The 14819-nt window shown below is 39.3% G+C and overlaps 1 protein-coding gene across 1 annotated transcript in view; it reads left to right on the forward strand.

Annotated features, from left to right (window-relative positions):
* LOC130337937 (tyrosinase-like) overlaps nucleotides 1–11653 on the forward strand; it is a 32316-nt gene extending 20663 nt beyond the window's left edge. Inside the window, exons 3-4 of the mRNA XM_056553967.1 lie at nucleotides 10654–10789; nucleotides 11470–11653. Of these exons, the coding sequence (XP_056409942.1) occupies nucleotides 10654–10789; nucleotides 11470–11653 (320 nt within the window). The remainder of the gene's footprint in view (nucleotides 1–10653; nucleotides 10790–11469) is intronic.
* The last annotated feature ends 3166 nt before the right edge of the window (nucleotides 11654–14819 follow it).

Below are 14819 nucleotides of genomic sequence, written 5' to 3' on the forward strand. Positions count from 1 at the left end.
AGCATCCATACTAGTCCCTCCTCCTTTTATTGCGGTAGCATATATACTAGTCCCACCCCCTTATATCGCGGTAGCATCCATACCAGTCCATCCCCCTTATATTGCGGTAGCATCCATACTAGTCCCTCCTCCTTTTATTGCGGTAGCATATATACTAGTCCCTCCCCCTTATATTGTGGTAGCATCCATACTAGTCCCTCCCCCTTATATTGTGGTAGCATCCATACTAGTCCCTCCCCTTTATATTGCGATAGCATCCATACTAGTCCCTCCCCCTTATATTGCGGTTGCATCCATACTAGTCCCTCCCCCTTATATTGCGGTAGACTCCATACTAGTCCCTCCCCCTTATATTTCGGTAGGATCCATTCTAGTCCCTCCCCTTATATTGCGGTAGCATCCATACTAGTCCCTCCCCCTTATATTACGGTAGCCTCCATACTAGTCCCTCCCCCTTATATTGCAGAAGCATCCATACCAGTCCCTCCCCCTTATATTGCGGAAGCATCCATACTAGTCCCTCCTCCTTATATCGCGGTAGCATCCAATCTAGTCCCTCCCCCTTATATCGCGGTAGCATCCAAACTAGTCCCTCCCCCTTATATTGCGGTAGCATCCATACTAGTCCCTCCTCCTTTTATTGCGGTAGCATATATACTAGTCCCTCCCCCTTATATTGTGGTAGCATCCATACTAGTCCCTCCCCCTTATATTGTGGTAGCATCCATACTAGTCCCTCCCCCTTATATTGCGATAGCATCCATACTAGTCCCTCCCCCTTATATTGCGGTTGCATCCATACTAGTCCCTCCCCCTTATATTGCGGTAGACTCCATACTAGTCCCTCCCCCTTATATTTCGGTAGGATCCATTCTAGTCCCTCCCCTTATATTGCGGTAGCATCCATACTAGTCCCTCCCCCTTATATTACGGTAGCCTCCATACTAGTCCCTCCCCCTTATATTGCAGAAGCATCCATACCAGTCCCTCCCCCTTATATTGCGGAAGCATCCATACTAGTCCCTCCTCCTTATATCGCGGTAGCATCCAATCTAGTCCCTCCCCCTTATATCGCGGTAGCATCCAAACTAGTCCCTCCCCCTTATATTGCGGTAGCCTCCATACTAGTCCCTCCCCCTTATATCGCGGTAGCATCCATACTAGTCCCTCCCCCTTATATTGCAGTAGCATCCATACCAGTCCCTCCCCCTTATATTGCGGTAGCATCCATACTAGTCCCTCCCCCTTATATTTCGGTAGGATCCATACTAGTCCCTCCCCTTATATTGCGGTAGCGTCCATACTAGTCCCTCCCCTTATATTGCGGTAGCATCCATACTAGTCCCTCCCCCTTATATTTCGTTAGGATCCATACTAGTCCCTCCCCTTATATTGCGGTAGCGTCCATACTAGTCCCTCCCCCTTATATTTCGGTAGCAGTAGTTGGTCTCCACGGTGATTTTTCGTACATTCTATTGATACTTCCGCCATTCATGCTTTTCTTTTTTGTCTTTCTTCATCATCCGGCCGGGTGTCGTCCATCTCAGTTTGTCACAAAGATATGGATCTTCTTTTTCTTCATAATCTATATACAGTGATCCCTCAACATACGATGGTCCCAACATACAATGGTCTTTTCTGGACCATTGTAACTTGAAACCAGACTCAACATACAATGCTATGTACATGTCAGATCTGTGAAACGTGCCAATGGCTGAAAGAACCGACCAATCAGAATGGGCATTCACTGGTAAAACACCTGTATTCCTAAAGTGCATGCACTGACTGGTGTCTGGTAGCGCCCCCTACAGTACAGGGAGGTATTACATGTTCTGTACTCTTTACCTGTATTACTGAAGTGCATGCACTGACTGGTGTCTGGTAGCGCCCCCTACAGTACAGGGAGGTATTACATGTTCTGTACTCTTTACCTGTATTACTGAAGTGTATGCACTGACTGGTGTCTGGTAGCGTCCCCTACAGTACAGGGAGGTATTACATGTTCTGTACTCTTTACCTGTATTACTGAAGTGTATGCACTGACTGATGTCTGGTAGCGTCCCCTACAGTATAGGGAGGTATTACATGTTCTGTACTCTTTACCTGTATTACTGAAGTGCATGCACTGACTGGTGCCTGGTAGCGCCCCCTACAGTATAGGGAAGTATTACATGTTCTGTACTCTTTACCTGTATTACTGAAGTGTATACACTGACTGGTGTCTGGTAGCGTCCCCTACAGTACAGGGAGGTATTACATGTCGTGTACTCTTTACCTGTATTACTGAAGTGTATGCACTGACTGGTGTCTGGTAGCGCCCCCTACAGTATAGGGAAGTATTACATGTTCTGTACTCTTTACCTGTATTACTGAAGTGTATGCACTGACTGGTGTCTGGTAGCGCCCCCTACAGTACAGGGAGGTATTACATGTTCTGTACTCTTTACCTGTATTACTGAAGTGTATGCACTGACTGGTGTGTGGTAGCGACCCCTGCAGTACAGATAGGTATTACATGTTCTGTACTCTTTACCTGTATTACTGAAGTGTATGCACTGACTGGTGTCTGGTAGCGCCCACTACAGTACAGGGAGGTATTACATGTTCTGTACTCTTTACCTGTATTACTGAAGTGTATGCACTGACTGGTGTCTGGTAGCGCCCCCTACAGTACAGGGAGGTATTACATGTTCTGTACTCTTTACCTGTATTACTGAAGTGTATGCACTGACTGGTGTCTGGTAGCGCCCCCTACAGTACAGGGAGGTATTACATGTTCTGTACTCTTTACCTGTATTACTGAAGTGTATGCACTGACTGGTGTCTGGTAGCGCCCCCTACAGTACAGGGAGGTATTACATGTTCTGTACTCTTTACCTGTATTACTGAAGTGTATGCACTGACTGGTGTCTGGTAGCGCCCCCTACAGTACAGGGAGGTATTACATGTTCTGTACTCTTTACCTGTGCCAGGGTTAGCTGCTCCTTTGGACACCAGATGAGGGCGGCTCCATTACTTTTTTAGGACATTACGTGTTCTGTACAGGACCCTGAAGAAGCTCCTGTCCTCTACATAGACCAGTGTTTCCCAAAGAGGGTGCCTCCAGCTGTTGCAAAACTACAACTCCCAGCATTCCCGGACAGCCAAAGGCTGTCCGGGCATGCTGGGAGTTGTAGTTTTGCAACAGCTGGAGGCACCCTGGTTGGGAAACACTGACATAGACAGTGATTACAGCTCCAGCAGATCTTTCTTACTTTTATATGGAAGGATTTGCTTTATCTGTATTAGTTATCTACTTATTTATCTTTAATTCTCACTTTTTCCTATTTTTGGATGACATTTTGGTGCCTTTAGAACCAATTACCAGGTTTCCATAAAGCTATGGTCCCAGCATACAATGGTCCCAGCATACAATGGTCGTCCTGGAACCAATTAATATTGTAACTTGAGGGACCCCTGTATTGTGAGAACTTAAGAAAACTAAAATGCTGATCTAGATTTTCGCAGCGTTTTCCCGCCCCCCGGTTCCGGTTTGATGCGGGGTTTGTGGTTTACATTATATGATGAACATTAGGATTTTATTTGTATATTTTTTCGGATATATTCTTAGTATCGACAATATTTTTCTATTGTTGTCCATAGTGTATTTATCATTCTTTACACTGGCAGCGCATTTCGTTCCGTGTCGGTGGTCGGCACCTGTATTCGGGTTAAATTAATCACCCACAGGTAATGAAGTGGGAGGAGTCAGCTCTGAGGCCGCGATCTTGTGATTGGAGGCCAGGAGAGGAGTACTCCATTTACCACCCGTACGTACACCGCTACTTCGTATGACTAAGGCGCAACGCTAGGGCCAAAACGCGTCACTTTGTCATGTCCTCTGAAGCTGTAATGAAACGTTCCTCTACCTTCTCGTTTTCACTGCGGTGTTACGGGCGCTGCCCTCGCAGTCCTGGCGTTACGGGCGCTGCCCTCGCAGTCCTGGCGTTACGGGCTCGGGAATGAACTGGACTTTCTTTTGTTTGCTTTCAATTTTAAACCTACTAATTTTTGTACAAAAAGATTTCGTTTTTATTTGGTTTTACTTCTTTAGTGTCATTGTAACCGTATGGACCTACAGAATAACGAGAAGGGGTCATTTTTACCAAAAAAAGTTCTCCGGTGTTTTTTTTTTTTTTCAATTTGGCCCCACAAATAAATTTTTTTGGGTTCCACCGTAGATTTTGTGGTGAAATGATTGATTTAGTTACAATGTAAAATTGATGGCGCAAAAAAAAAAAAAGGCTCATTTGGGTCTGTAGGTGGAAAAGTAAAAGCTTTACGATTTTTAGAAGGTGAGGAGGAAAAAATGAAGGTGCAAATAAAAAAAAAACCTGAGTTCTTAAGGGGTTAATGTGGAGATGGTAGCGATCACCCATGTCCGTCTGTGTCGCCTGCTGATAGCGTAGATCCAGCATTTCACACAGTACAGACCAATAGTTTGTCCACCTGCTCAGTCAGAGTTTTCGTTATTTCCTGACTATGAATATTGTAGATTCGCACTGAATGATCACATGTGGGATTATATCCAGAACAATAAGTGTGAGAATCCGTCATATTCTCGCCTCTTCCTCTGATTCCTGATCAGCTGTAGTCACCTGAAATGGTCTCCCCCAGTCCTGAAGGAGTTCCCATGATGCTTTGCACACTCATTCTCCTGATGATCTGTAGTCACCTGAAATGGTCTCCACCAGTCCTGAAGGAGTTCCCATGATGCTTTGCACACTCATTCTCCTGATGATCTGTAGTCACCTGAAATGGTCTCCATCAGTCCTGAAGGAGTTCCCATGATGCTTTGCACACTCATTCTCCTGATGATCTGTAGTCACCTGAAATGGTCTCTATCAGTCCTGAAGGAGTTCCCATGATGCTTTGCACACTCATCCTCCTGATGATCTGTAGTCACCTGAAATGGTCTCCACCAGTCCTGAAGGAGTTCCCATGATGCTTTGCACACTCATTCTCCTGATGATCTGTAGTCACCTGAAATGGTCTCCACCAGTCCTGAAGGAGTTCCCATGATGCTTTGCACACTCATTCTCCTGATGATCTGTAGTCACCTGAAATGGTCTCCATCAGTCCTGAAGGAGTTCCCATGATGCTTTGCACACTCATTCTCCTGATGATCTGTAGTCACCTGAAATGGTCTCTATCAGTCCTGAAGGAGTTCCCATGATGCTTTGCACACTCATCCTCCTGATGATCTGTAGTCACCTGAAATGGTCTCCACCAGTCCTGAAGGAGTTCCCATGATGCTTTGCACACTCATTCTCCTGATGATCTGTAGTCACCTGAAATGGTCTCCACCAGTCCTGAAGGAGTTCCCATGATGCTTTGCACACTCATTCTCCTGATGATCTGTAGTCACCTGAAATGGTCTCCACCAGTCCTGAAGGAGTTCCCATGATGCTTTGCACACTCATTCTCCTGATGATCTGTAGTCACCTGAAATGGTCTCCATCAGTCCTGAAGGAGTTCCCATGATGCTTTGCACACTCATCCTCCTGATGATCTGTAGTCACCTGAAATGGTCTCCATCAGTCCTGAAGGAGTTCCCATGATGCTTTGCACACTCATTCTCTTGGTGATCTGTAGTCACCTGAAATGGTCTCCACCAGTCCTGAAGGAGTTCCCATGATGCTTAGCACTTGTTGCCCTTTTTGCCTTCACTCTTCGGTCTAGCTCACTCCAAACCATCTGGATTGGGTTCAGGTCCGGTGACTGTGGAGGCCAGGTCATCTGGCGGCACAGCACCCCATCACTCTCCTTCTTGGTCACATAGTCCTTACACAGCCTGGAAGGGTTTGGGGTCATTGTCCTGTTGGTCCAACTAAACACAAACCGGATGGAATAGCAGCCGCTGCCAGATGATGTGGTAGACATACCGGGTCAGTATACCTTCAGAATAAATCCACAACAGTGTCACCAGCAAAAGACACCCCCCCACCGTCACACCTCCCCCTCCCCTCCTCCTCCCCCACACCGTCACACCTCCTCCTCCCCCACACCATCACACCTCCTCCCCCACACCATCACACCTCCTCCTCCACACCATCACACCTCCTCCACACCATCACACCTCCTCCTCCCCCACACCTCCTCCTCCACACCATCACACCACCTCCTCCTCCTCCTCCCCCACACCATCACATATATAATTTTAATTTAATTTATAAGTGTAATACAATATATAAGTGTAATACAAAATATAAGTGTAATATATTATATATTACACTTATATATTGTATTACACTTATATATTATATCACACTTATAAATGGTATCACACTTATATATTACGTGTAATATAACATATAAGTGTAATATAATTTATAAGTGTATACAATATATAAGTGTAATATAATATATATTACACATATATTGTATTACACTTATACATTATCACACTTATATAATATACTTATTATATCACACTTATAATATATAAGTGTGATACCATTTATATTACAGTTATATTATATACGTGTTCTTATATCACACTTATATCACACATATATTATATAAGTATAATACAATTTAGAAGTGTGATACAATTTAGAAGTGTAATATATTATATAAGTGTGATAGAATAAGTGTGATACAATCTATAAGTGTGATACAATCTATAAGTGTGATACAATCTATAAGTGTGATACAATCTATAAGTGTGATATAATATATAAGTGTGATACAATATATAAGTGTAATACAATATAGAAGTGTGATACAATTTAGAAATGTAATATATTATATAAGTGTGATAGAATAAGTGTAATACAATACATAAGTGTAATACAATACATAAGTGTGATACAATACATAAGTGTGATACAATACATAAGTGTGATACAATACATAAGTGTGATACAATATATAAGTGTGATACAATATATAAGTGTGATATAATACATAAGTGTGATACAATACATAAGTGTGATATAATATATAAGTGTGATATAATATATAAGTGTAATACAATATAAGTGTGATATATATAAGTGTGATATAATATATAAGTGTAATATAATATATAAGTTGATATAATATAAGTGTGATATATATTATATTACACTTACCGTATATTATATCACACTTATATTATATCAACTTATATATTATATTACACATATATTATATCACACTTATATATATCACACTTATATATTATATCACACTTATATATTATATCACACTTATATATTATATTACACTTATATATTATATCACACTTATTATATTACACTTATATTATATCACACTTATATCACACTTATATATTGTATTACACTTATATATTGTATTACACTTATATATTATATCACACTTATATATATTACACTTATATATTATATCACACTTATATTATATCAACTTATATATTATATTACACTTATATATTAGATTACACTTATATTATATCACACTTATAAATTATATTACACTTATATATTATATTACACTTATATATTATATCACACTTATATATTATATCACACTTATATATTATAAGTGTAATATAATATATAAGTGTGATATAATATATAAGTGTGATATAATATAAGTGTAATATAATATATAAGTGTAATATAATTTATAAGTGTGATATAATATAAGTGTGATATAATATAAGTGTAATATAATATATATTATATCACACTTATATATTATATTACACTTATTATATTACACTTATATATTAGATTACACTTATATTATATCACACTTATATTATATCACACTTATATTATATCACACTTATATTATATCACACTTATATAAGTGTGATATAATATAAGTGTGATATAATATAAGTGTGATATAATATAAGTGTAATATAATATATATTATATCACACTTATATATTATATTACACTTATTATATTACACTTATATATTATATTACACTTATATTATATCACACTTATATAAGTGTGATATAATATAAGTGTGATATAATATAAGTGTGATATAATATAAGTGTGATATAATATAAGTGTAATCTAATATATAAGTGTAATATAATAAGTGTAATATAATATATAAGTGTGATATAATATATATTATATTACACTTATATTATATCACACTTATATATTATATCACACTTATATATTATATCACACTTATATATTATATCACACTTATATATTATATCACACTTATATATTATATTACACTTATATATTATATCACACTTATATATTATATCACACTTATATATTATATCACACTTATATATTATATCACACTTATATAAGTGTGATATAATATAAGTGTAATATAATATATAAGTGTAATATAATATATAAGTGTAATATAATATATAAGTGTGATATAATATATAAGTGTGATATAATATATAAGTGTGATATAATATATAAGTGTGATATAATATAAGTGTAATATAATATATAAGTGTAATATAATTTATAAGTGTGATATAATATAAGTGTGATATAATATAAGTGTAATATAATATATATTATATCACACTTATATATTATATCACACTTATATAAGTGTGATATAATATAAGTGTGATATAATATAAGTGTGATATAATATAAGTGTAATATAATATATATTATATCACACTTATATATTATATTACACTTATTATATTACACTTATATATTATATTACACTTATATTATATCACACTTATATAAGTGTGATATAATATAAGTGTGATATAATATAAGTGTGATATAATATAAGTGTGATATAATATAAGTGTGATATAATATATAAGTGTAATATAATAAGTGTAATATAATATATAAGTGTAATATAATATATATTATATTACACTTATATTATATCACACTTATATATTATATCACACTTATATATTATATCACACTTATATATTATATTACACTTATATATTATATTACACTTATATTATATCACACTTATATATTATATCACACTTATATATTATATCACACTTATATAAGTGTGATATAATATAAGTGTAATATAATATATAAGTGTAATATAATATATAAGTGTAATATAATATATAAGTGTGATATAATATATAAGTGTGATATAATATATAAGTGTGATATAATATATAAGTGTGATATAATATAAGTGTAATATAATATATAAGTGTAATATAATATATAAGTGTAATATAATATATAAGTGTGATATAATATAAGTGTAATATAATATATAAGTGTGATATAATATATAAGTGTGATATAATATAAGTGTAATATAATATATAAGTGTAATATAATATATAAGTGTAATATAATATATAAGTATAATATAATCTGCCACATTTAACTTGCAATCAGATTTTGCACAAGAAAGATGCAGAATGTTCTCTGATACTTTACCTACATTTGTTAGTGAGCTCCTCCTCACTGATCACTGTCTCCCACAGAGATCTTCTCACTGATCACTGTCCCTAATACAGATCTCTTCCTCCCTGATCACTGTCCCTCACAGAGATCTTCTCCTTACTGATCAGTATACCTCTTGATTTTCCTCATCAATCACTGTCCCTCACAGAGATCTTCTCCTTACTGATCAGTATACCTCATGATTTTCCTCATCAATCACTGTCCCTCACAGAGATCTTCTCACGAATTACAGACTTACAAAAATCTCACTGATAATTGTCCCCCATCGAGATCTTCTCACCGATCCCTGTCCCCCACAGAGATCTCTTATCTTTGCTCCTCATAGAGATTTTCTCCTTACTGATCAGTATCCATCATGATTATCTCCTCACTGATCACTGTCCCTCAGAGATCTTCTCACTAATCACTGTATCCAATAGAGATCTTCTCCTTACTATCCATCACAGATCTGCTCCACACTTATTACTGTCACTCAGAGATCGTCTCACTGATCATTGTTCTCTAGAGATCTTCTCACGGATCACTGTCACTCCTACACATCTCACTGATCACTGTCCCCCATCGAGATCTTCTCACCGATCACTTTCCCACAGAGATCTTCTCCTCACTGTCCCTCACAGAGATCTTCCTTATCTTTGTCCCTCATAGAGATCTTCTCCTTACTGTTCAGTATCCCTCACGATCATCTCCTCACTGGTCACTATCCCTCACAGAGATCTTCTCTTCATTGATCACTTTTTTTTCCAGATCTTTCCCTCTCCTCACCGACCGCTTTTTCAGATCATCTCCTCACTGATCACGGTCGCTCACAGAGAGCTTTTCCACACACCTGCTAACGCTAAAATGGCTGCTTAAGCTTTATGCATTTAGGCTTTAATAGTGACATCACCCCTAAACAGTGTCCTGATTGGCTGGAAGAGCAAAGCATTATGGTCATGTGATCCTTCCTCATCCGTTCTGCCATGTGGCTGACGCTATTATAGTGGGTTCAGTCAAAATAAACGGCTTGAGGTTTGCCCAAACCAAAATTTGTATCAAAGTTCAGACTGAATCTGGTTGTGCAGGTCCTGCTCACTCAGAATAATGGGTGTGGACCGCAGTGGAAGGCCACATGATGGACTGTACTGGGGAATGACAAAGAGGGGGCAGTGTGAGACCTTCTATTCTGCAGGTCATGGTGTTCTAGACGTCTCCTCATACAATGCTTTTACCTATGAGCCTCTTCCTTCACCAGGTTGGGTGGACAGGAATGATAATCCAGGAACTGCGATGCACAATCTGTTTCACGTGTTCTGCGGGGGAACAATGGCGCAAGTCCCCATATCCTGCAATGACCCCATGTTCTTTTTTCACCACGCATTTGTTGACAAGTAAGTACGAGGATGGAGGAGCAGTCCCATTACTTACCCCCATGCACTGTATCGTATTACATCACATCTTTCTGCATTTCACATTTAGGTTTTATATATACACGCGTAGGGTACAGTGAGGATACGACCCGCGTAGGGTACAGTGAGGATACGACCCGCGTAGGGTACAGTGAGGATACGACCCGCGTAGGGTACAGTGAGGATACGACCCGCGTAGGGTACAGTGAGGATACGACCCGCGTAGGGTACAGTGAGGATACGACCCGCGTAGGGTACAGTGAGGATACGACCCGCGTAGGGTACAGTGAGGATACGACCCGCGTAGGGTACAGTGAGGATACGACCCGCGTAGGGTACAGTGAGGATACGACCCGCGTAGGGTACAGTGAGGATACGACCCGCGTAGGGTACAGTGAGGATACGACCCGCGTAGGGTACAGTGAGGATACGACCCGCGTAGGGTACAGTGAGGATACGACACGCGTAGGGTACAGTGAGGATACGACGTGTAGGGTACAGTGAGGATACGACGTGTAGGGTACAGTGAGGATACGACGTGTAGGGTACAGTGAGGATACGACGTGTAGGGTACAGTGAGGATACGTAGGGTGCAATATATCAGACTTGCTGTATACATTACGGCTCCTCATTATAACACTTTATCCTTCTTGTTTTATCAGAATATTCAATGTATTCATCACAACGAGGGGTCTCACCAAAAACTCGTATCCCGCCGACAACGCCATTTACGGGCACGGAGCTTATAGCTGTATCTCGCCTTTTCACACCTGCTATAGGCATCGGGACATGATGGTTCCTAGCACCCAGTTGGGTTATACCTACTCAGTGTTTAATGGTTTCTAAGAGCTGAATGGACAAAAGGACCAATGGGGAACTGGATGTCTATGGACAGAAACTACCAAACTCTATACAAGTAAACGAATTCATAAACACCACAAAAATAAATCACCTATTGGACAATCAATGCCCAAAAATATCTACAACAGGAGAAACATCGCCTAGAAATATCAACAACAGGACAAACATCGCCCAAATATATCAACAACAGGACAAACATCGCCCAAATATATCAACAACAGGACAAACATCGCCCAAATATATCAACAACAGGACAAACATCACCACATTATATCAACAACAGGACACACATGACCCAAATATATCAACAACAGGACAAACATCGCCCAAATATATCAACAACAGGACAAACATCACCACATTATATCAACAACAGGACAAACATCGCCCAAATATATCAACAACAGGACAAACATCACCACATTATATCAACAACAGGACAAACATCGCCCAAATATATCAACAACAGGACAAACATCGCCCAAATATATCAACAACAGGACAAACATCACCACATTATATCAACAACAGGACACACATGACCCAAATATATCAACAACCGGACAAACATCGCCCAAATATATCAACAACAGGACAAACATCGCCCAAATATATCAACAACAGAACAAACATCACCACATTATATCAACAACAGGACAAACATCACCACATTATATCAACAACAGGACAAACATCGCCCAAATATATCAACAACAGGACAAACATCGCCCAAATATATCAACAACAGGACAAACATCACCACATTATATCAACAGGACACACATCGCCCAAATATATCAACAACAGGACAAACATCACCCAAATATATCAACAACAGGACAAACATCACCCAAATATATCAACAACAGGACAAACATCACCACATTATATCAACAACAGGACAAACATCACCACATTATATCAACAACAGGACAAACATCACCACATTATATCAACAACAGGACACACATCGCCCAAATATATCAACAACAGGACAAACATCACCCAAATATATCAACAACAGGACAAACATCACCCAAATATATCAACAACAGGACAAACATCACCACATTATATCAACAACAGGACAAACATCACCACATTATATCAACAACAGGACAAACATCACCACATTATATCAACAACAGGACAAACATCGCCCAAATATATCAACAACAGGACAAACATCACCCAAATATATCAACAACAGGACAAACATCACCACATTATATCAACAACAGGACAAACATCACCCAAATATATCAACAACAGGACAAACATCGCCCAAATATATCAACAACAGGACAAACATCACCACATTATATCAACAACAGGACACACATGACCCAAATATATCAACAACAGGACAAACATCGCCCAAATATATCAACAACAGGACAAAAATCACCACATTATATCAACAACAGGACAAACATCACCCAAATATATCAACAACAGGACAAACATCGCCCAAATATATCAACAACAGGACAAACATCACCACATTATATCAACAACAGGACACACATGACCCAAATATATCAACAACAGGACAAACATCGCCCAAATATATCAACAACAGGACAAACATCACCACATTATATCAACAACAGGACAAACATCACCACATTATATCAACAACAGGACAAACATCACCACATTATATCAACAACAGGACAAACATCACCCAAATATGATTATTCAATAATAAAGAAACTAATCAACTAATAATAATCAATGATCAATCAACTAATATTCAATAATTATATCAACCAATAATCAAATAATCAACTAATGATGATTCAATAATAAAGAAATTAATCAACTAATAATAATAATCAATGATCAATCAACTAATAATAATAATCAATGATCAGTAAATGAATGGAAAATCATTGACCAACCACATGAGTAATGACTGTGCACAATAAAGTGATCTCTGCACGCTCGTGTCCTCTGATCATTCATGGCGTCGCTTATTGATCTCTTCTTAGGATTTGTCGTAGTTTTGGCTTCATTTGTTTTCCCTCATATTTAATCTTGTGCCGCACGTTCCAGCAGAGATCGCAGCATTTCAGGCAGAGTGCGCCATTTTATTACAACCCCTGACCGAGCGCAAAAATCCCACAGTAGTCTGAACAGCGTCACAAGATGTCACCGCGGTCACACCCAATAGTCTGAACAGCGTCACAAGATGTCACCGCGGTCACACCCAATAGTCTGAACAGCGTCACAAGATGTCACCGCGGTCACACCCAGTAGTCTGACCATAGTCACAAGATGTCACCGCGGTCACACCCAGTAGTCTGAACAGCGTCACAAGATGTCACCGCGGTCACACCCAATAGTCTGAACAGCGTCACAAGATGTCACCGCGGTCACACCCAATAGTCTGAACAGAGTCACAAGATGTCACCGCGGTCACACCCAGTAGTCTGAACAGAGTCACAAGATGTCACTGCGGTCACACCCAGTAGTCTGAACAGCGTCACAAGATGTCACCGCGGTCACACCCAATAGTCTGACCATAGTCACAAGATGTCACCGCGGTCACACCCAGTAGTCTGAACAGAGTCACAAGATGTCACCGCGGTCACACCCAGTAGTCTGACCATAGTCACAAGATGTCACCGCGGTCACACCCAGTAGTCTGAACAGAGTCACAAGATGTCACCGCGGTCACACCCAGTAGTCTGAACAGCGTCACAAGAGGTCACCGCGGTCACACCCAATAGTCTGACCATAGTCACAAGATGTCACCGCGGTCACACCCAATAGTCTGAACAGAGTCACAAGATGTCACCGCGGTCACACCCAATAGTCTGACCATAGTCACAAGATGTCACCGCGGTCACACCCAATAGTCTGACCATAGTCACAAGATGTCACCGCGGTCACACCCAATAGTCTGACCATAGTCACAAGATGTCACCGCGGTCACACCCAATAGTCTGACCATAGTCACAAGATGTCACCGCGGTCACACCCAATAGTCTGAACAGAGTCACAAGATGTCACCGCGGTCACACCCAATAGTCTGACCATAGTCACAAGATGTCACCGCGGTCACACCCAATAGTCTGACCATAGTCACAAGATGTCACCGCGGTCACACCCAATAGTCTGACCATAGTCACAAGATGTCACCGCG

The sequence above is a fragment of the Hyla sarda genome, unplaced genomic scaffold (assembly GCF_029499605.1).
Source record: "Hyla sarda isolate aHylSar1 unplaced genomic scaffold, aHylSar1.hap1 scaffold_510, whole genome shotgun sequence".
Taxonomy (NCBI): Eukaryota; Metazoa; Chordata; class Amphibia; order Anura; family Hylidae; genus Hyla; species Hyla sarda.